The sequence below is a fragment of the Tetrahymena thermophila genome (genome assembly GCF_000189635.1).
Source record: "Tetrahymena thermophila SB210 genomic scaffold scf_8254664, whole genome shotgun sequence".
Classification (NCBI taxonomy): domain Eukaryota; phylum Ciliophora; class Oligohymenophorea; order Hymenostomatida; family Tetrahymenidae; genus Tetrahymena; species Tetrahymena thermophila.
In genome coordinates, this window is record NW_002476431.1 from 358895 (window position 1) to 379223 (window position 20329).

The 20329-nt window shown below is 23.7% G+C and overlaps 6 protein-coding genes across 6 annotated transcripts; 2 read left to right on the forward strand and 4 right to left on the reverse strand. All coding sequences in view use genetic code 6, as the record gives it.

Annotated features, from left to right (window-relative positions):
• Nucleotides 1-135: 135 nt before the first annotated feature.
• On the reverse strand, nt 136-6384 carry TTHERM_00522740 (hypothetical protein; the record flags this gene model as incomplete). The annotated part of the gene is made up of 16 exons (XM_001014452.3): nt 136-511; nt 571-789; nt 866-1554; nt 1617-1803; nt 1868-2546; nt 2611-3298; nt 3376-3454; nt 3504-4050; nt 4104-4286; nt 4343-4748; nt 4807-4997; nt 5052-5379; nt 5438-5673; nt 5741-5948; nt 6013-6266; nt 6354-6384. 16 exons carry the CDS (start codon nt 6382-6384, stop codon nt 136-138), a joined length of 5301 nt encoding a protein of 1766 aa, XP_001014452.2.
• A 1698-nt stretch (nt 6385-8082) lies between these two features.
• TTHERM_00522760 (ribose-phosphate pyrophosphokinase) lies at nt 8083-9426 on the reverse strand (the record flags this gene model as incomplete). The annotated part of the gene is made up of 1 exon (XM_001014454.3): nt 8083-9426. One exon carries the CDS (start codon nt 9424-9426, stop codon nt 8083-8085), a length of 1344 nt encoding a protein of 447 aa, XP_001014454.1.
• An 839-nt stretch (nt 9427-10265) lies between these two features.
• Nucleotides 10266-10577, reverse strand: TTHERM_00522770 (anaphase-promoting complex subunit 11 RING-H2 finger protein; the record flags this gene model as incomplete). The annotated part of the gene is made up of 2 exons (XM_001014455.2): nt 10266-10375; nt 10436-10577. 2 exons carry the CDS (start codon nt 10575-10577, stop codon nt 10266-10268), a joined length of 252 nt encoding a protein of 83 aa, XP_001014455.2.
• Nucleotides 10578-11783: 1206 nt separating this feature from the next.
• Nucleotides 11784-17256, reverse strand: TTHERM_00522780 (transmembrane protein, putative; the record flags this gene model as incomplete). Its single annotated transcript, XM_001014456.2, has 4 exons — nt 11784-13540; nt 13648-13767; nt 14042-16376; nt 16756-17256. The coding sequence occupies 4 exons, from the start codon at nt 17254-17256 to the stop codon at nt 11784-11786; spliced, it is 4713 nt and encodes a 1570-aa protein (XP_001014456.2).
• A 77-nt stretch (nt 17257-17333) lies between these two features.
• TTHERM_000522787 (transmembrane protein, putative) lies at nt 17334-18521 on the forward strand (the record flags this gene model as incomplete). The annotated part of the gene is made up of 1 exon (XM_012797326.1): nt 17334-18521. One exon carries the CDS (start codon nt 17334-17336, stop codon nt 18519-18521), a length of 1188 nt encoding a protein of 395 aa, XP_012652780.1.
• A 472-nt stretch (nt 18522-18993) lies between these two features.
• TTHERM_000522788 (hypothetical protein) lies at nt 18994-19315 on the forward strand (the record flags this gene model as incomplete). Its single annotated transcript, XM_012797327.1, has 2 exons — nt 18994-19043; nt 19117-19315. 2 exons carry the CDS (start codon nt 18994-18996, stop codon nt 19313-19315), a joined length of 249 nt encoding a protein of 82 aa, XP_012652781.1.
• Nucleotides 19316-20329: the final 1014 nt, after the last annotated feature.

Consider the following 20329-nt stretch of genomic DNA (forward strand, 5'->3'; position numbering starts at 1 on the left):
GAAAATCAAATAAAAAATAAATGGTGTAATTGAATGATTAAAATGAAATATAAAAATCTTTGAAATTAAATTAAACATTTTTACATAGAAAATATATCACATAAAAAATTAATACTTGATTAACTTTCAAAAAAATCAGCTTTCAATAGTTTTAATTAAGAATATTGTAGCCTTCAAAATATATTTATCAATATTATTGATTTTTCTATTGACACTTTACTTTTCTAATAGCTCATATAATCTTTCTTTTACATTTTATATGATCTCTAAATTCTAAATATCTTGGTTTAGATATCTAAAGGTATAAATTAAGGATAAAATAGAAGAGCATTTTATTTTTTCATCTGGTGATTTAGTGTATTCAGTCAAAGTTTCAATATAAGCAGTTATTTTGTTATGATAATTACTAGTGAACAAACTCATTGCGTTAAGCATAAATATTTCATCTTTTTCTAAGAACTCAGCTTTAAATTCTTCTATTTAATTATAGTCTTCTTATCCCAAGTATTTACTATTTAATATTCAAGGATAAATAAATATAGTTGAAATAAACAAGAAAATTTAATTTACATCAACTACTCAAAATTTAAAATTTTTGCAATTTTTTCTAAATTTAATTTGCATACATCTCTAACTTATCTGCTTTCATCAAGTAAATGGACAATTACAGATATAAGAACGTAATGAATTTAATTCTAAATGTAATCATCTTTTTCTTTGCATATGTGTATTTTTTCAAGTAACTTTCCAAATAGATTAAAAGAAGTTACTCTTAAAATACTTAATTACCTTTTTTAAAATTCAAAATTAATTAATTAAATAATAATAAGTAATAATCATTCAATTTTTAATTTAAAAAACTTACTTTTCGAAATTAATTGTGACTTTTTGTATTAAACTAAAAATGTAAGGCTAGAGGAATAAATCAGAAATAAATTAGATCATATTTTATAGACTATTTAAAGTGTCTTTTACACATAAGTCTGAAGTATCATCCATACCTAGGAAGAGAGCTTCTATTATTTAAGCATATCTCTCATTGCTTATTAAGAAAATAGGTTCTTTTTTCTTTTCGAATTCTTTTTATTCTTCGTCTTGAATAATTTAAACTAAATTTTCAGCTATTTTTTCATCAAGAAGCTATTTTCTTTATGAATTTCTTTCACCTTCATTTTCTGACTGGGAATTTTCATCTTTATCTTTCTTATTTTAGTTATCTTCCATATTTTCAGTGCTTTGTAAGACATTTTAATCTTCCTCTTCTTTTATGTCCTCTAAACAACCAGCTATATTATATTTATGAAGATAAGTGATATTTCCTATTCCTCTTAAAACAATCGATCTTATTTATTCGCTGCTGTCTTAGTTGTTAGCCAATAATACGTCAATTAAAAAATTATACCAATCTGGTAAAAGAACATGATTGCGAGTATCTTAAAAGTCTAAAGCAAAAAAGCTGCAATGAATTAACTAGCTTACAATAATTAGACAGGCACTCTTTTGAGTTTTTATTTTTTTTAGGATGAAGGGTTTTAAGAATTCCATCATTTCAGACTTTAATTTTTAAAAATTTAATAAAAAATACATTTAAAATAATAATATTTTGAGTATGTTACTAATTCACAAAGACGGCTATTTTTAGAGACTATCATCATTAATTCAGACATCCCATCTTCAAAGAGACTCTCATCGATTAGTTTTACTTATAAGCCAGTTGAAATATCATTTAGAAAATTGCTTTTATTTGAATTTTGAAGCATTTATTTAAATGCCCACAAGCAAGCTTTAGAAGCATCCATTTCACTGGTAAATTAAAATTAAAATAATTTAATTTCTTGGAAATATAAGAATTTATAAAATTTATTACTCTCTTGATTGTGAATTCTTGTTAAGATCTTAATCAAAGCTTGTGGAAAATCTTAAAACAAAAGTGCCAAATATTGAAGCGAAGTATTTTTTAGTAATATTCAAAAGGATTTCAGAATTAAGTGAGAACATGAATCCTATAAAAATAATTGAGTTTGTAAGAGCATCTCCTTTACATTTAAATATTTTATCTTCAGGGTTATTTAAAACATCTGTCAAATGATTAAAAGTTTTGAATAGAGTGCTCTTATTATCTACAATACGCTTAAGCAGCCTTTCCTAAAAATCAGTAAGTGGGAAAGTTACTTTCTCATCTAGAAGGATGTCTAACCCTTTTTGTAAATTCTTCTCTAGGATGGTAATCACATAACCTATCAGCTAGTCCTTCTACATTTCTTCACTATTTAATTTAACTTAAACATCAAATACTGCTTTGTAGCTCTGAATAATTGCTCCAAGTTATTCAGATAGCTTTTCTTCATGTTGATTGTAAAATTTATTATGTAGGGAGGTAAAACCATTAAGCACTTAAACATTTTCTTCTTAGCTGACTCTTTGCACACTTTCATTAACTAGTGACTGTAACTCTTCAAAACTGAGCTTTTATGAAAGTTATCTGATTAAATCATTGTTGAAAACTTCAATATCTCTCATATTAACATCAAGATAAATGTTCAAGCCTATTGAAAAATAATAATAATTATAATAAATTTTTTTTACAATCAATAATAATCTGTTTTTTACCTAACATAATTTTTTCAAGGCAGAATAGAGACACTGTTTGTAAGTCTCTGTTCGGCTTGTAAATGTGAGACAAAAATATAACAAGAATAACTGTCAAAAATTTGATATCTTTTCCCTCATTTGCTTTCAGCTTCTTATCAAATAAAGCCTTAAGTAAGCAGTTGTAATAAAAGCATAAGATCTCAAGATCTCTATTTTACTCTATTATCTTTATAATCGTTGATAATACTTCCCATACTGAAACAATTCCATTTTCATCACCGAATACTTTTTCAGTTTATTCCTAAGAACCTTCTTCAGAATTTGTTTAATCTGGGTTCTTGGAAGGATTTGACACTAATTTTTAATGACTTAGCATAGCCTAAAACAGGTGGATAGTAGGTTACTCAAAGGAAGAGAGAATATTGATATTTTCTTCAAGGAATTTAATGCAGTTTTTGAAAAAGTTGAGATGTTATTCGAAGCTGTAAGGAGGGTCAACACGTAGGAGATTAGAAACAGTCTCCCAAGCAATTGTTTTGATGTTTGGAATTTTAGAAGTTTTAAAAGCTAAAATTGATCTTTAATAGAATTTTTCTTTATATTTGATAAAAACTCTTTTGAGATCTTTAATTTCTTCCTCTTCACAATCATTCCATATTCTAATTACGCCATTGCTTATCATTTCCATAGTCCTGTGTACACATAACTACAGTTAATTATTTTATATTTTTTTACTTATTTATTGTATATTTTTTATTTTAAATCAAAAATTTAGGATTTTACTTGCATTTCTTCTCCGCCTTTATCTAAAAATGGAATAAGATTATTGATAATGTGTGATTCAATCTTCAAAACCAGTTTCCTATTTTAATGATAAATTATGTGGTAAATTTTATTATTTTTTTAATTACTTAGTATTAAGACGATTGCAGATATATCCTAGAGAAAGTATTAAATTCGAAGTTATCGGATAAAGAGCATCTTCTTCAGTCTAAGGCTTATTAAACATGCTTAGAACAGATGCAAATCCTGTTTATTACTTCTTTTATATTATTTAACTATTCATGATGTTTCTTATTTTATCTATAACTAAATCTAGTTTTTCTGTACTGATCAAAGCAAGTGTATCAGCTAAGCATAATTTCATTTATGTGCTGGGTTCAATTTTATCAATATTTAAATTAACTTACTGATTTGAATAGTCATTATAAACTTAAGTAACAAATTTATCAATTTATGTTTTAATTGTTTCTTAGCTATCTATTTTAGTTAAGATAAGTCCATGTAATTTCATCATATGAACCTGTAGTTCAGGTACCTTATTATAACTAGGATTCATAGCAATCAAATCTTCATGCATGCTTGTGAACCATTCATTACTATCGAATTAGTCAAGTAATACTTTCCAAAGTTAATATATTTTATCACTTAATTTCTTTTCATCTTCACTTTCATTTTCTTATTAATTTATTAGAAACTTTAAAAAAATTATAAAAAAAAAACATTTTTACGTATAATAAATTCTAAGTCATTTATGTGTATATTTATTTCTTTTGAGCACTCTTTGGTTAGGAATACGGACAATATATGAGGAATACTTTTTAAAATTTCTTGACCTAACCCTTTAAAGAATTAAGGAATACGAAGAAGGATGATTAAACGAGCCAATATTGTACCGATTTTAGGAATTTTCTCTAAAAAAAATACAAATAATTTTAGTTAACGATAAATAGAAAATATTAATTATTACCATTAACTCTTATATTTCCTTAGGGATATTCATTGTAAACTTCCTTATATTTTGTTAAATAAGTGTATGTGCTCTTTAGTATAGAACTTAGCCCTGGTGAGAAAGAAGGATTGGGAATATATTCGAGGATATAAGGCCAAATAAAATTTTTTGTAGTTTGTACAGAATTGGTTGTTAAAATCTGTAAAACGTATTAAGATCTACTTTTTAGATTTTCTAAAGTTGTGAGGAAAGGAGCAAATCTTACATTTTTTTTTTCAGCTATTTCTTATGGATGGATGGAAACTTGTTTGATAAGGAAGAAAAGCATAAAGGAAATATCATAAGATTAATCATTTAAAGAATCTTCAAAAAATTGCTTTTGATTGCAAAGAGTGAATATAATTTCAATAAGTGCGTATCTAACCTAAATATTTTAAATATTTTTAGTTTATTGATTTTATTTTTAACTGAATAATAAATACTTCAAAATTAGAGTCAAAAGAAATACTGGAGAGTGAGTTTATCAATAGCTTTTTCATAGGTATTGATATTTTCTCATAATTTCTATTTATTAGAAAATTAGTTATCCATAAAGAAGCTATCTTTTCTATAATTTCTTTAGATTGATGTCTACTTATATATAAATCTAGGATGCTATCAATATTGAATTAAGCTTTTAATAATTTTAATTTTAAGATATAATTAACTTTTTATTTTATTATTTTACCTAAGTTTTAGATAATTTCTAACAATGAATTTTTCTTTTTTTACTATTCTGGATCAAATTCATAGTTAGGACTAAATATAGGACTTCTATAGAGGTCATATAATTTGACTTGTATAGATTTGATAGAATGCTCAAAGTAAGGCTTATTTGTTTGCAAAAGTTTCTCTAAAATTTTATTAAATCCTTTCCAAATCGTAATTTTTTTATCAGCCTATTTCTTCATTTAATTAATGAATTCGTCTATAATTTTATCAGCTATTTTTTCTATTTGATTGTTGGGGAAAAATTGTACCATATATCCTATTAAATTTACTGCTGCAGATTAAACCTAATATCATATTAATAAATTAATAAGAAATTATTTAAATTATATCATTTAATTTTACTTCATAGTCTGGCTGAGATATCCAATCTTAGGAAATCATTGAATATATTGATATTGATAAATCTTCAAGAGACTTTAAATTTAATTCATCCTAGTTTTCAACACAAAGCGATAAGTTATCATAAATAAGGAGCATAGTATCAGCATATATCTATCTATATCTGGGACTCTGAACTAATGTGCAAGTTGAAAGAAATTTGCTTAATAACTCATTTGAATAGTCTTTTATTAGTCTTCCTTTAAATAGATAAAATTTACTTGTTAAATTTTTTATAACTTAGAAATATTATGTAAAATAAATAACCTTATTCTCTAATAAGAATTCTCAAAATATTCATAATTATCAACTCAGGAACCTTTCCAGCATTAAAAAAGTTAAGGATTAATCTTACTGTATCATTATCTCCAAATTTTAATATGCTACTTATCATATTTTCAACTAATTGATCGCGTTCCACATAGATTGCAACAACTTCTTTAGGGATATTAATCTTTTTACTTAGACTAATTGACTTTAAATTTAGAAATTATTTATAAACTTTAATTTATCACATAATGAATATTTAATTTTATTACTGTTTCTACTGATCTTTCAATGAATTCGTGAATTTTTTCTTTTATTTTCTAAAAGTGGGACTCTTTGATATGAGAAATAATATAATTCAATAGCTTAAGCAATTCTAAATATTTTTGGTCTATTTCAAGGACATTCATGTATTCTATCAATGATAATATGACTATCTTAGTGTTGGCATCAGCTAAACTTTTAAATATTTTCTTGATGTCATCATTATCTTCTCTGAAGTTCTAAAGGTAATGGTTTAATATTTCTTATTTTATAAAATATGGATACTTAATAATATTATTTTTTGAGAGAAAATGTCAATTTAAAAAACAAATAAGTTAAAACTAAATACTTTATGTAATATCTGCTTTACTTATACTCATTTATTAAAATTATATTCTAATATAATCTTGTTTTTAGATCCTTAGACAACTAACAAATTAATCCTTATCTGACTAAAATTTTAAAAGCTATTGATTAAATTTTTCAAAATATTTATTATTTTTTAAGATTTTTTATGTATTTAATGATTTTTTTTTTTGATCAATATACAATGACGTATCAAGAATTCGGCCTTTATTATTATCAAATGGATTTATGACTGATAAAAAATTAGTACATCAATATTATAAAAAAAACACGTTTTTAAATTCAACAAAGATTTTAGGATTTTTTTTGATATTATAAATATAAATAAGCATGAATTATAATAATAAAAAAATGAAATATTGATTATCAAATTACCACATTTTTTGATTTGGAAAATTCTTCTCATATATTAAGATATTTCAGAAAATATAATTAGCTGCCTAAAGATACTCTTAAAATTTTAATTGCCATAAATAAACATTTAAAGCATTAATAAATAATTATTATTAAAATAATTAAAATAAAATTGAAGAAAAAGATAGAATAGAATTATTTTTTAAAAATAAAACCATACTAACAAGATATAGTTTCTTAAATAACTAATAGTTATTCAATAAATAAAGAAGTGTTGGGCGATATTAAGAACATTTATGTTGATAAGAATATTTTAGAATTAAAAAATTTTAAAGAAGTTATATATTTAAAAATGAATAATGATTCTGATGATTGCAACTGTAAATTAAAATTGATTTAAAAATGTTTATTTATTATTTCTAATAATAATATTGGTGGTGGTGAAGGAATTTTTTACTTTACCAAAGCAAATAAAATTGTAAGTTGAAATTTTATACAACAAAAAATTATCAAATTAAATCCAAAATATATCTAATATTGATAATATTATCATAAACACTAATTAAAATGTGATGATTCAAGATAATAGTAATAACATGCTTTTTAATTGTACTTATACTAAGTTAAAATAAGAGATTAATGGCGATATTGTTATGAAACATAATAATAACTTCTCTCTTGAAGATAATTTGGTTATTGAAAATAATAATAATCTTTTTGTTCATAAAGTATATATAAGAATAAAATGTATAAAAATAAAATAAAGAATTTATATAATAACTGAATTCTTAAACTTTTAGACTTTTCTAAAGATTTGATATCGAAATATTTAAATAGTTAATTAAAACTATACAAGACAATATAGATTTGTAAAGTCATTATTGTAGTTTCATGTTTCATATTCAATTTATTAACAAAATTATTTTTAATAATAAATTTATGAAATTCTAAAATAATGAATAAATAAATAATATAATTAAAAAGCTATTCTAAAATATATTAAAATCAGCCCAAGCATATTTTTCCCTCACTTTCAAAACAAATTTAAAAAATTTTATTTTCTATAATTTAATTTGGATAAAATGAAGTGATCTTAAATGAGAGGTTAGCAAGTAAGTATGTATGTATGCAAATTCTTTAATTAGTGTATTAAAAATAAAAATTATCACCAAAAATAAAAAATTGATTTTTAATTTTTAATTGAAATGACAGAGAAAGTTTGTGAATATTAATCAACAAAATAGATTTAAAAGAGCAAACCTATTTATTTATTAGTATTACTTTTTTTCTATAATAATATTGATCTTATTAGTTACTCGTTGAGATAATAGACTAGATTAAGCACATTATTAACAAATTCAAAGATGGAAAGTAAATTAAGATCTATTAAAATTTTGGTGATGTATTTTTTCATTGTGAGGATGATCAGTAGGAGGAGAATAGAACTTAAGAAGTGAGCGAGATCTTCTAAACTAATCTAATGAGTGACCTGAATGTAAGAAGGAGATGACTTCAGCCAATAGTTTAGCAACAGATAAATATTAAATCTTGGGGTGTTAAGGCTTAACTTCTTCACAAGTATTAGTAACAATGCATTCTTCAACAAAGCTGTTTTTAATTAACTTTTATGCATTATCTGTAAATAATCCATGAGGACTAAACCAAAATATTCTGCGAGCTCCATCTTTATGAAGCTTTAAACTTAATTCTTACAATGAATTACCACTATCAATTAAATTTTCAAAAAGAATACAATCACGATTTTTAACATCTTCACCTATATATTCAATCTTCTCTGCATTACCTCTAATCATGAATCCAAGACTGGGATTTTAGTCGAAAAGGTTAAAAATTTTATGAAGTCCAATAAGTCTCTTGACATTACGTGAACGTAAGTGAGCTCCTATAAGAACTGGATTTTCTATACCTTTTTCTAAGAGGTAAGGAACGACCATTTCATTTACATCTATATTTAATATAGGTACTCTAGGTGCAAAAAATCCTTTAACTTCTATCTAACCATAATTTATTGTTATAACTTGGTCACATCCCATAGTTTATAACATTAGGCAAATATCTGATCCATTCAATGAGCGACGTTCTTTATCAGATTCCGCTGATGTCTGACGTGAATAAGCAAAATATGGGACAATGCAAGTAACTTTGGCTGCTCCAGAACGCTTTAAAGCAGAGCACATTAAATATAACTCCATGATATTATCATTTATACTTGGTTAACATAAGGACTAGATTACAAAAACCCTTTTACCTCTTACTGAATCTAGTATTTCTATCTCTGTTTCTGACTCTGGATTTTTATGAATTGAGATTCTACTCAACTAGATATCTAATTGAGAAACTACTTCCTTTGCTAGTTCACGATTTCCTGATCCAGTAAATACTAATAAACCAGATTTCTAACTTGACTCTGAGCTAAAAAATAGCTGAGAAGTAGGTGTAATGATATCGTTTTCACTAAACTAATTCTTACTTGCCTCTTGCTCCCTCAACATATTTTCCTATACCTACTTGTATTTCTCTCCTCTTTCGTGCTTGCTTTGGCTACTTTCATTGATACTTCTAAAGGGATCTTTATTGATGTTATAAATCAATCCTAAAGTTCCTGCAGCTGCTATGGTTGGTAGTGTTGCTTTCTTTGCGAAATTGTAAAAAAAGCGCTTAGAAAAAATTTTAGTAAACATTTACTTTTTAGAATAGTAGAGATTTTAAATACAATAAATAAACTTAAAATTTTTTATTTTGCTTTTATATTAAGATAACACCTTAACTTAACATATTAATTAATTTATCAATTTGTGAGGGACTTATATATTTTTATGAAAGTATTTGATAAAAAATCAAAAAGTACTATCTATTATTAGATAATTGTACATTTAACACACACTTTTCTAAAATTTATTAAAGATAAATAAAGATTTTTACAAAATAAAAAACAAATAAATTTTTACACTTATTTCAAATAATTTATTTACATCAACCGATCAGGATTTACTTAGATAAAATTATAAAATATTATAGTATAATCAAATTAATTTTTGAAAATAAATATAAATAATCGTTATTTATTTTAAGTAAAAAATTTTAAATTTTCATTCCAAATTTTTATATTATAAAAAAAATACAAGTAAATATTTTATAAATTTATTTTTTAATTTTAGAGATCAAAATCAATTTTTCTAATTGAATGTCTAAGCTTTTCAAATTCGTAATTATTTAGATTTATTTAGCCAATTTGTTCAAGCGATATCACTTTGAATAACAAACACACATTATTTTTGAAAGTTGATTCATTATCTTAAAAACACAAAATTAAGCAGTTTATTATTTTTAATAATCAAAAATAATTTTAACAATTATGATAGTTATTATCCTTTAATAAATATATAATATATATAAATATATATAATCATTCTCTAAAATGATTTTAGAGAATGATTTTTAGTAGTTATATTATAAGTATTTAATTTGTATTTTATACATTAAGTATATCAAATTTTATGACAATAATTAATGATTTGTTTCAGTTTTTAAAAACCCATTTAGATCTATCAAGAGGACATTTATCAGAACCTTCTTCTATCCATCTAATAATACAATGCATATGAAAATGATGATTGCATTCTCCTGCAACTAAATATTTTTAAATAAATTTAATATTAAAACATGCTTTTTATTAAATTTGATATTTACTTGGAACACAGTCATCTCCAGGCATTTTGCATTTAGGGCAGGGAGACTCAAATGGCTGTCTACAAATTGCACACATTTCTTCATTTTCAATGTCCCAAACCCAAGTTGCTAAAGCATTCCAACTTTATATTTTAACTCTCATTTAAAAACTCTTATGTCAATTACTTTTGGATAATCAAGAACTATTTAATTTAATTATTTGTAAATTTAAAATTTTTACCGATCAAATATCATAAAATCTAATAATTATTTAATATTACTTAATCAATATTATTTTTTGAAAAATATGTATAATCTGTATTTTGTTAAGGTTTATTTAGTTGTTATTATTATAGTTACTTAAAATGTTATTTTGAATATAAATTAATTAAAAAGAATAATATTTTAAATGATACAAGAAACAAAACTATTATTAATAGAATTAATTCAGTTTATTAACTTATTTATGATTCAACAAAATATTTTACAAAATGAATAGAGAAGCAATAAATATATTATTTTAAATATTAAATAATTTAATAAAAATATAATAATTTTGAAAATATTTTTTCAGATGGTGATTAATTATGTTTTTAATTAAATATTTATTTTATTCTATCTTTTTATTAAGATTTGTTAAAATATTTATTTTTTTAATTTACTCAAAAAAAAAAATCCTGCTTTTGAAAAAGGAATTGTAAAATTGATAAATTAAAGTCTACTTAATAGTAAAAATATATTTAACTAAAAAAAGATATTTAAGAAGAAACTTTGTAGTAAGAAAAAATTGGAAAAATTAATATTTAGTAATTAAATAAAATCTATTTTTGGATTTTAAAAAATTTAATATTTTTAACAACTTATGAATGTATAAAATCACAGTATAAAGTAGTAATAAATATAAATTTAATACTGAATATTAATATAGAGAGTTAATTTGAAATTTCTTCGGAGTTTTTCTTACTGTCATTTCAAAAAACTTATCATAGATAAATTTATTGGAAAAGTAAGACTATGTTAAAATTCTGTTTAATTTATAAATTATCCATAACTGAATTTTTAGCTAATTGATTTACTGTTTCTTTTATTTCGAAGTTAAATAAAGTTTTTACCTATAAAGTGTTTGATTTTTAGTAGTCACAACAATATAAGGAATATTGAAAGAGATAAAGTGGAAAGTATATATGAATGTATTATGTATATCTGTGACTGTAATATAAAGTACTAGTTTGATAGATCGTTTTTTCGTTTTGAGATTAACTATATGATTTTTAATGTAGTTTTATAAATAAATTTTTGTTAATTTAATATGAAAATATTTCGTCTTAATTCAATTAATTTGCAGTTATTTACTGAGCAATCAATTAAATCATTTAACTGGCTAGCCAAGTTAAGCTAATTGATTTAGTAAGTCTTATGAAAATAAGTTGTTTGCGCTACTTATTTATGGTGTAGGAGGCTTTTTTAGGAGATTAGGAGTTGGACCCTCTAACAAATATGGAGTATGTGGTTGCCAAATTCTTTGTCCTCTAATTTGAGAATTTACATGAGTTAGAGATGAATCAGAATTAATATGGTGCATTAATTAAGATTGCTGTAAAGGAGTATTTATTAAACTCGAAGGATTAAATTTCCATTAGTCAAATAAACCATTATTCACTTAGTTGGATTACTTATTTTTTTTTGATGAAGAGGAAATTAACATATTATTTAGTTTATCAGAAGAAGTTTGAATTGATTATTAGCTTGCCATTTACATAATTGCATTATGCTAAAATTGCATTTGTTGAGAGCTGTTTGAATTATTAAAAGCATGTTAGATCTAACTACTTTACTGAGAATTATATTTAGGTATAGGTTAGAAGACAAAATTTTTAGAAATAGGCGATTGTAATTATATTTCAGATTATAAACCTTTATTATTGAATGAGTTTATATGAGAAATTGGCTATTAGTCTTTTCTCATATCTGATTTAGGACTGTCTATATCAGCTACTGATTGTGGGTATATATGGCTTACTCTTTAATTAGCTGCAGCTTACTACTTTAAGCTATTCTATCTTGCCATCGATATTAAATATGGGCTAGGCTATAGTGGAGATGTATTGCCTATATTAGCCTAAAGGAAGGATTGATTTCTAGAAAAATCTAAATAATTTGGGAACATGAAATTTGGCACATTATTTATCATAGAATCTCCTTGATGTGTGTTTTCCAAAAACAAGTTAAATTCAGGGAGATTAATTTACTAGTCATGCTCATCAATATATTTTTACTGAAAGATTTTACCAGATTGGATAGGAGAAAAGAATGATTAATTGTATGAATTAGCATCAAGTTGTTATTGTTGGTTATATAATTCATAAAATTAACAGTAATTAAATATATTTTCTCCACTGTTTCTAATACTATCAACGAGTTGTTATTCTTAGGGAAATTCGTTTTCTATAATATTCAAAGTATATTCTAAACTCGTTTGGCTTAAAAGTATTGTTGCTTCTTATATAAACTTAGTATTTTGAGTAGATGGAGAAGAATTAACTATACTTGTTAGTACATTTATTTTGGCTGCAAGTATGTCTTCCTTATTCATATCATTATTTTGGCATTATTCATCAAAGGCATTTTCAAATTCACTAAATTTGCTTATTTTTATTTCAAAAATTTTACCATTTTAACCCTTTATTTCAATAATTAAAGGTTCTTCATTTTATGATAACTAAAGATTCTATTAATCTTATTGTTGAGTTGATAGCTTATTTTCAAATTTTAAGAGAGAAGCATTCAAATCAGCTAATAACTGATTATTACTATAGAGCTCTTCAAATTAATGCGATTAATCATACAAGCTCTCTTAGTTGGTTTTTTCCTTTTGCTCTTCTTCGCTTTAAGTTTGTTAAGCACTCACAAAATCTACAATTTCATCTTTTTGGTCTTTTTCTTCGGTAACATATTATACTTACTCTGAGCCTGTTTAAAATTAAGAATCTTTGCTTAGGTCAGTTTTCAATTCAAATTAATTCTTAGATTAAATTATTTAAGACTTTGAATCTGATAATTGTTCTAAGTTTGAATCTTGTTGTAAAATTGGATCTTAATTATACTTTTTTTCGTATTCTTCATAACCTTTTAGGTTTTATATTAAAAAAGTGATTAGTTAGTTTTTAAAAAATAAAAAAGTAAGTAATATATATTTTTTATGAAAGATAAGGCTTAAATGCCTAATATTATACTACTATTTTCATCTTCTCCCGAAATGATGCGCCATGCTGGAGCTTTGTGTTATTTATCTTGGTCAGATACTAGATCTTCTGAATTTACATTTGTAGATTTTCTTTTTTTAGCTTTTTCATCTATTAGTTAGATTTTAACATTAAAAAAATTATTCTCACATTTTATAAGAATATGGTAAAAAAGGACACTACATAATCAACTAATTCAAATTTTTTTTTTAGTGCATGTAGCAAATAAATAATTTTGGATTTTTGTTTGCTAAACTCAGAATTAAAAAATTTTTTTGAAACCAAGTATTTGGGGTTAAATAAATAAATTCATCATTTTTTTGGCGGCATCTCAGCAAATATTAATCAGAAAAGTAATTAAATGGAAATATTTTTAAAATAATACTTTAATTGTCAGATAAAGCTTAATAGTTTGACTGTTATTTGGGAGATAGAGTATTTGATGTAGTCTAAAATATCTCTGGAGTCTATGAGTTTTATATTTGCTATTCATTCCAGTTACTGATCTGTTAAAATATTAAACCATTAAATGAGGAAACGATGTTTTGCTTCTCTGCTGTGGTTGGTGAAGCGGCGTAAATATTAGGGCTACGGAAAGGCAAAGATAAAGCTTCCAAAAGTGGATTTGCAAAATAATCTATTTAATTAGAATCATTTTCCTAATCTTCTTTCAGTAGGATATTATTAACACTATCCCAAGAGTCTTTAACTATCTCTGTTGATTTTAATCCATCTTATCCATTCTAATTACATTATTTATTTGTAAGATCTAAGTTAAGAGAAGCTTAATTATTTTAAAGATAAGCCAAGGTGTCAGTTTTACTTCTTAATTCTACAGTATCACAAGGTTAAGTACTCTAAATTATTTCATAATCTTAACAAGTAGAATTTTAATTCTCTTGTTAAGCCAAAGAATTATTAGCTTGGTCATTATTTGAAGGAGACATTAAAGGAGATTTTGAAATATTTGCCTATTGCCTTGAAGTCGTACTTTTTTTGTTAGGCTTATTATATTTAGATTCAGGTAGCTTTCTAGTAGGATTGAGAATAACTTATTATTAGTTTGCCTAAACTTAGAATTGTGGAGAATTTTATTATAATGTTTTCTCAAAATGAGTATCTTCTTTATATATTTGTTAATTTTCTCTTTCAGTATTTTCTTCTGAAGAGGATTCGTCATCTTAATCATAAGAAAATTTACGCTAAGATTTATTTTATAAATTAACTAAATTATTCTTATCAGAACTATGTATCATCAGACTCATATTTTGGTTTAATGAAATCTCGCTGTTTTATTTTTCATCATTTTTAACACAAGTTTCTTTGTTTTTAGGTGAGAGGTAAGGAGAGGAATTTTCTCCATTTGATTCGTTGAAGGAAGAAATGCCTAAATTAATAATCTGAATTTCTTAATCATCTGCATCAGATTATTTGCAAGCCAATTTTTATTAAATATCTTCATTTTTTTAAGATAAATAACTATTATTTTACTATCCATTTAAAGAGATTTCGATATTCTGACTTTCTTAAACTGAGGATTATAATTCTTTATCTGTTGTAATTTACTCCACCTTTTATTCTACTATTTTAGGGTTGCATATATTATTTTATTAGGTTTTTTCTATATCTTTTTCAAATTAAATGTTAGAACAAAGAAGCTAATTTTAAATTAAAGAGCCATTAGTAACATTATTTGATTATGAGCCTTATATATTTTAGATACCACTATCTGAATTTTTATTATTATCTAGTTGTTTTTATTATTGCTATTACAAGATATTCTATTTTTAAATATAAAAGATTTGCTTATTTGGTTTTTCCAACACCTTATTTTTCTTTTCAGATTTAAATTCTTCATTATTACTTTGAGTTTTATATTATTTAATTGCTTGATTTAGAGGATTATTAGGATTCCTTGTACTTTATTTGGTTAAAGGAGATGAATGATATTAATATTCTTAATTATTTCTAGTATAAATCGTGCTAATTCCTTGGTTTTTAAATGATTGTTTTCTAGAATAATTAATTTTTTTTTGATCAATCTGTAATTCGTCATTTTAAACTCTTTTGATAACGTTGTTGTTTTGCTATTCAAAATTACTTATTGGTTTAATATTAATAGCAGGACTCTATTTATGCTAAATTATTTCACCTTGCTGCTCTTCTAGTAAATTATTAGTCTATTCTAATGAAACTTTAGTATTGAATTTCTTTTTTTATTACTTTTTGTTTTAATTGCTATTTTTTTGCGTTTCAGTTATGGTGACTTGTTAATTTTAAATTTTATTTTAAATATCATCAATTTAGGTTATGGCTAACTCTGACTGTTGGTTGAGATTTAAATTGCGTTGTAATGGAGTATTTATTTTTTTCTAACTATCATTTTAGTATTCTTGTGATGTAGATTATTATTCTTTGAATTCTTTTCCTTTCAATTTTTTATTTATGTTATTATCTAGAACTTGCTATCCACTGGATTCTTAATTAATTTCAGATTTGAAGGCTTTGATTTTTTATGGTTATTCTGCTTATACTTAATCTTTTTGTAATTACTAGTCAAGATTATCCGACTACACTTGCTATCTGCTTTGAGAATATTTTAAAGAAGGAGTTGCTTAATTTTTATTAGTTATTTGTCCTTAAACTTTCGTTTCTTTAGATTAACCGTTTTATGAGTTTACTTGAGGAGATTAAGAAACAGAATATTCTCTTTACTTTGTCTAATTTGTAAAATATTTAAATTAGATTCATTTAATAAATAGTAGGATTAATATATTAAGTTATAAAAAACCAAAGATGCGTGAAAAATTATATCACTATTTTAATTCAATGTTTTAAAAGAATGTGATAGGTATTTCAACCACGCAAAATTTTTTAAGGCCAAAAAATGTTTTTTGATGATTAAAAATTATCAGTAAAAAAAGATAAGAATAATTCAATTAGTATTTTAATGAATGTAAATTGATGAATGAAATAAAAATAAATTACACAGAAATGCATTTTTTTTTTGATTTCTTGAAAAAGAAAGAGAGAAAAATTTAATTATTGAATTCGATTTTTTATTTTTGTAAAAGAATATTATATCAATTAATCATTTACCTCAGTAATATTAAATTGCAAGGTATTTATCTCACTTCGTTATGTTTCGTTTAAATTATTAAATTAAGAAGGTGGAGCTTAATTATTAGTAAAGATGTCTGGTGAATTGATATCTGTCTCCTCCTAAGAAGATTCTTTTGATACCAATGAAAGATATTCATCTGTGTTGATTTCTTTGTTTAAGGTCTGATAAGTTGTTTTGAATTAAGGTAACCATTTTTTAGCAACGCTATACATGCGAAACAATCTATAAATTATGAGGATAGTTAAGAAACCTGTATCGAGGAACTACCAAAAAGCAAAACCTCCATTGATTTAAGATTGATATGTTACCTTTGAATTATGTCTATCAAAAATATATATATCATTTAAGATTACCAAATCAAGTGCAGTTCCTCCTAAAAGCAGTAAAAGGTATATGTATAAATCGTTTGAGGATCTGTCAATATATAGCATAAAAGTAATATCAAAAATGAAATAACCTGAAATGAAGTGTTTCATATAAGGATTAACAGAATAATTCTCAGTATGATGAGAATGATTAAAATTAAAATGGTTTTATCTATCCCTGGCTGAAAATGCTTAAGGAGAAGTTGCTTTCTACTATGTTTATGAGTGAGATTAAGATATTGATGTAGTTTAGAAAGAAGATAAAGACTAATGAGATGCGTTCGAAGCAGAAGCGGTAGCTGAATGCTATGCTTATTATAAAGATGGACTACTTAATAAAAATGGTTGCTATTAATTCTGCTGCGAGCGATGGTCAAAGAGACTCGATAACTGAGTTAACAAATAGAAGCTAATAAGAATCTCAACAGTCTAATAAATAAGAGTTATAATGGCTTTTGATTTAGCCGAAGAGATTGGGATTCATATTTTCTTTAATAATTTATAGATAATTTTTTTAATAGAGCTTGTTTTCTTATCTCCCTTTTTCATAGAGAGAATCTGAGAAGAAACATTTTTTATTATCTTGGCTTGTGATTGAAGACCTTGCTACTTTTTAGGATTTTTCATATATTATTGTTGTTATTGTTTTTTACTATCTTTATTCTCGCAAGTCCCTTAATTTTTATAGCTTGTATTTGCGCTAATAACACCTGAGGAAATATTTTCTGCACGACTACTTATGCTAATATTAGCTGATTTACTAAATGTTTTAGCGGATTTCTTGCTCAAATTTATATAAATAGAATTATGGCTACCTTGTGCTGATTGGGAAGATTGCTTTGATGATTCCCTTATCATCTCGCTTTTTTTAATGTTTGTTAAACTCTTTGATTTATTTATTTATAAAGCTTTTTCAATATAATGGGCGAGTTTGTTTTCTTCAAGCTATATTATCTTAATAATAGATATTAATTAAAGTGAAGTAAGTCTTTATTTTGAAAAAGTACTTTTTGTTTGACGAATAATTAATCTTCTTTTTGACTTTCTTTTGTTTATTTATTATCAAAAAAGTGAGCGTTTAATTCTTCTTCTTTTTAGGATAAGTCTTTTATTCTGTTTTTTTCTTTAATATTTTTTAAGAATTTTATTACAAACGATCAATCAATCAATCAATTAAATAATATCTTGCATAATAATTGAAAGAAATTAAGTAAGATTTTGATGCGGTAATATTGATAATCTTTACCCTTCCCCTTATTTGCATTAAATTTTTGTTTATTGAATTATCAATAAGCAATACTTCTTTTTCATAAGCAATTTCTCTTAACAAAATAGTAAAAATACATACAACCTAAAGATTTTTTTTCTGTTTTTGATATTAAACGAATTTTTTTCTTCTATTCTGATGTTTGATAAGTGATCAAGAAAGCAAAATTATTTAAAGAAATATTATATTCTTTCTTATAAGCTTCACATTTTTTAAATATAGATCTTACAATAACTATGTTATTCACCAATAAAGCATTTTTGTTCTGCTTCAAGGATATTTATAAATTTATATTATTCTAAGCAACAAAAGGAATAAAGGATTCAAAGTGATGGTAAAATGTAATAGAAATATAAATATGTAATTTATTGTATGTCTTGTTGATAGCTTAAAAATACTAAATGAGATTTTTCATTATTTAATTAATATTTAATAGCAGATCTTAAAAAATGCGGTTTGTAAATTGAAGGATATCAATCTTTTATCTACATCTTTGATAGAAATTTAATTAATGTTATAATTTAATAAATTCTTTTATTTAGGTAAATTTTCTATCAAATAATAAAAGAAAGAAGGAAGGAATGCAACAACAAAAAATATTCATCTAGCCAGATTTTATTTTCATCAAAAGGTATATTTTGATAGAATTAATATACTATTTATTAAAAAATATATCTAAATATAAATATTAATTTGATCAAAAGGTTCTAAAGTAGAAAATGTATGCACATTTTACCTCTGAATAACAAAATTACAAGCTAACTCCATTTATTTTTAACATTCCTATTATTGTAATAAATTTTTCTAAGATTATTCCAATCAAACAAATTTATTGTACTTAAGCGCAATTTTTGTAAAAAAAACCAATTTTATAAAGTATTTTTGTCTGAAATAAATAAGTGATTGCTAAAAAAAAATAAATATAGACTTACTTACACAAATTTCTAAATATTCTTTAATTAAAAAATTAATAGAACATTTACTTTTTCTCTAGTATGGTATATTTTACTAGCCAACAAGTACTTATTTTTTTAAATTCTAAAAACAATATAATTGTTTGAACGGCTAACAAACTAAAAAAAGAATTTTGAATTTATCGTTTTTATAATATTTATTCTATTCAAGTAACAATCTAATTTTTACTCAATCAAACTATCTATCTATCTTTTTAAATTAAGTTTGATTTAAAAAATAATGTTTTTACTAATCCCTAAGAGAGATAGCTTCATTAAATAGACACTTACTATTTTATTTATAATTAAATTAGCATTTATTAAAAATAAGTATTTTCTTGTATTTAAATAAAAAATTCATTTAAATATTTGATAAATAATGATTGAATTTTAAATAATTCTCAAATAAATTAAGTAATTAAGTTTGATTTTTACTAAATAATACTAATTTGAAAGCTAAGCTCAAACAAAGCTCAAATCACCTACTTATATTATAATTTTTTTATATGTTAATTGTAAAATTCTGATTAAAAAACTTTACCCAATAACTACAGGCATCTTTCAAATGAATCTTGCTTAAACAAAATGTTAATAAATAGGAATTTTCTAATTTGTGCTTTTATTTACAGTTATAGATTGTTAAATATGAAAAATAGCCAGTTATTAAGGATGAAGTACTATAAATTTTAAATAATTTTTATACATATTTATAAAAAAATGTGAGATAGCTAAAAAAGAAAAAGAATATCAATAACTGTAAAAGATAATATTTGAAGAATTTGAGATAATAATAAACCATCTTTAATTTACTCAATTATTTTTACTTTTGTTAAGAATTTTATGGTATTTTGCATAATTATAAAAGAAATAAATAGAATTTGATTTCTATGAATCTATGTTTAATATTTCTTAAAACATTTACTCAATTTACTAATAAAATTTATTGCAAAACTCTATTTTCAAT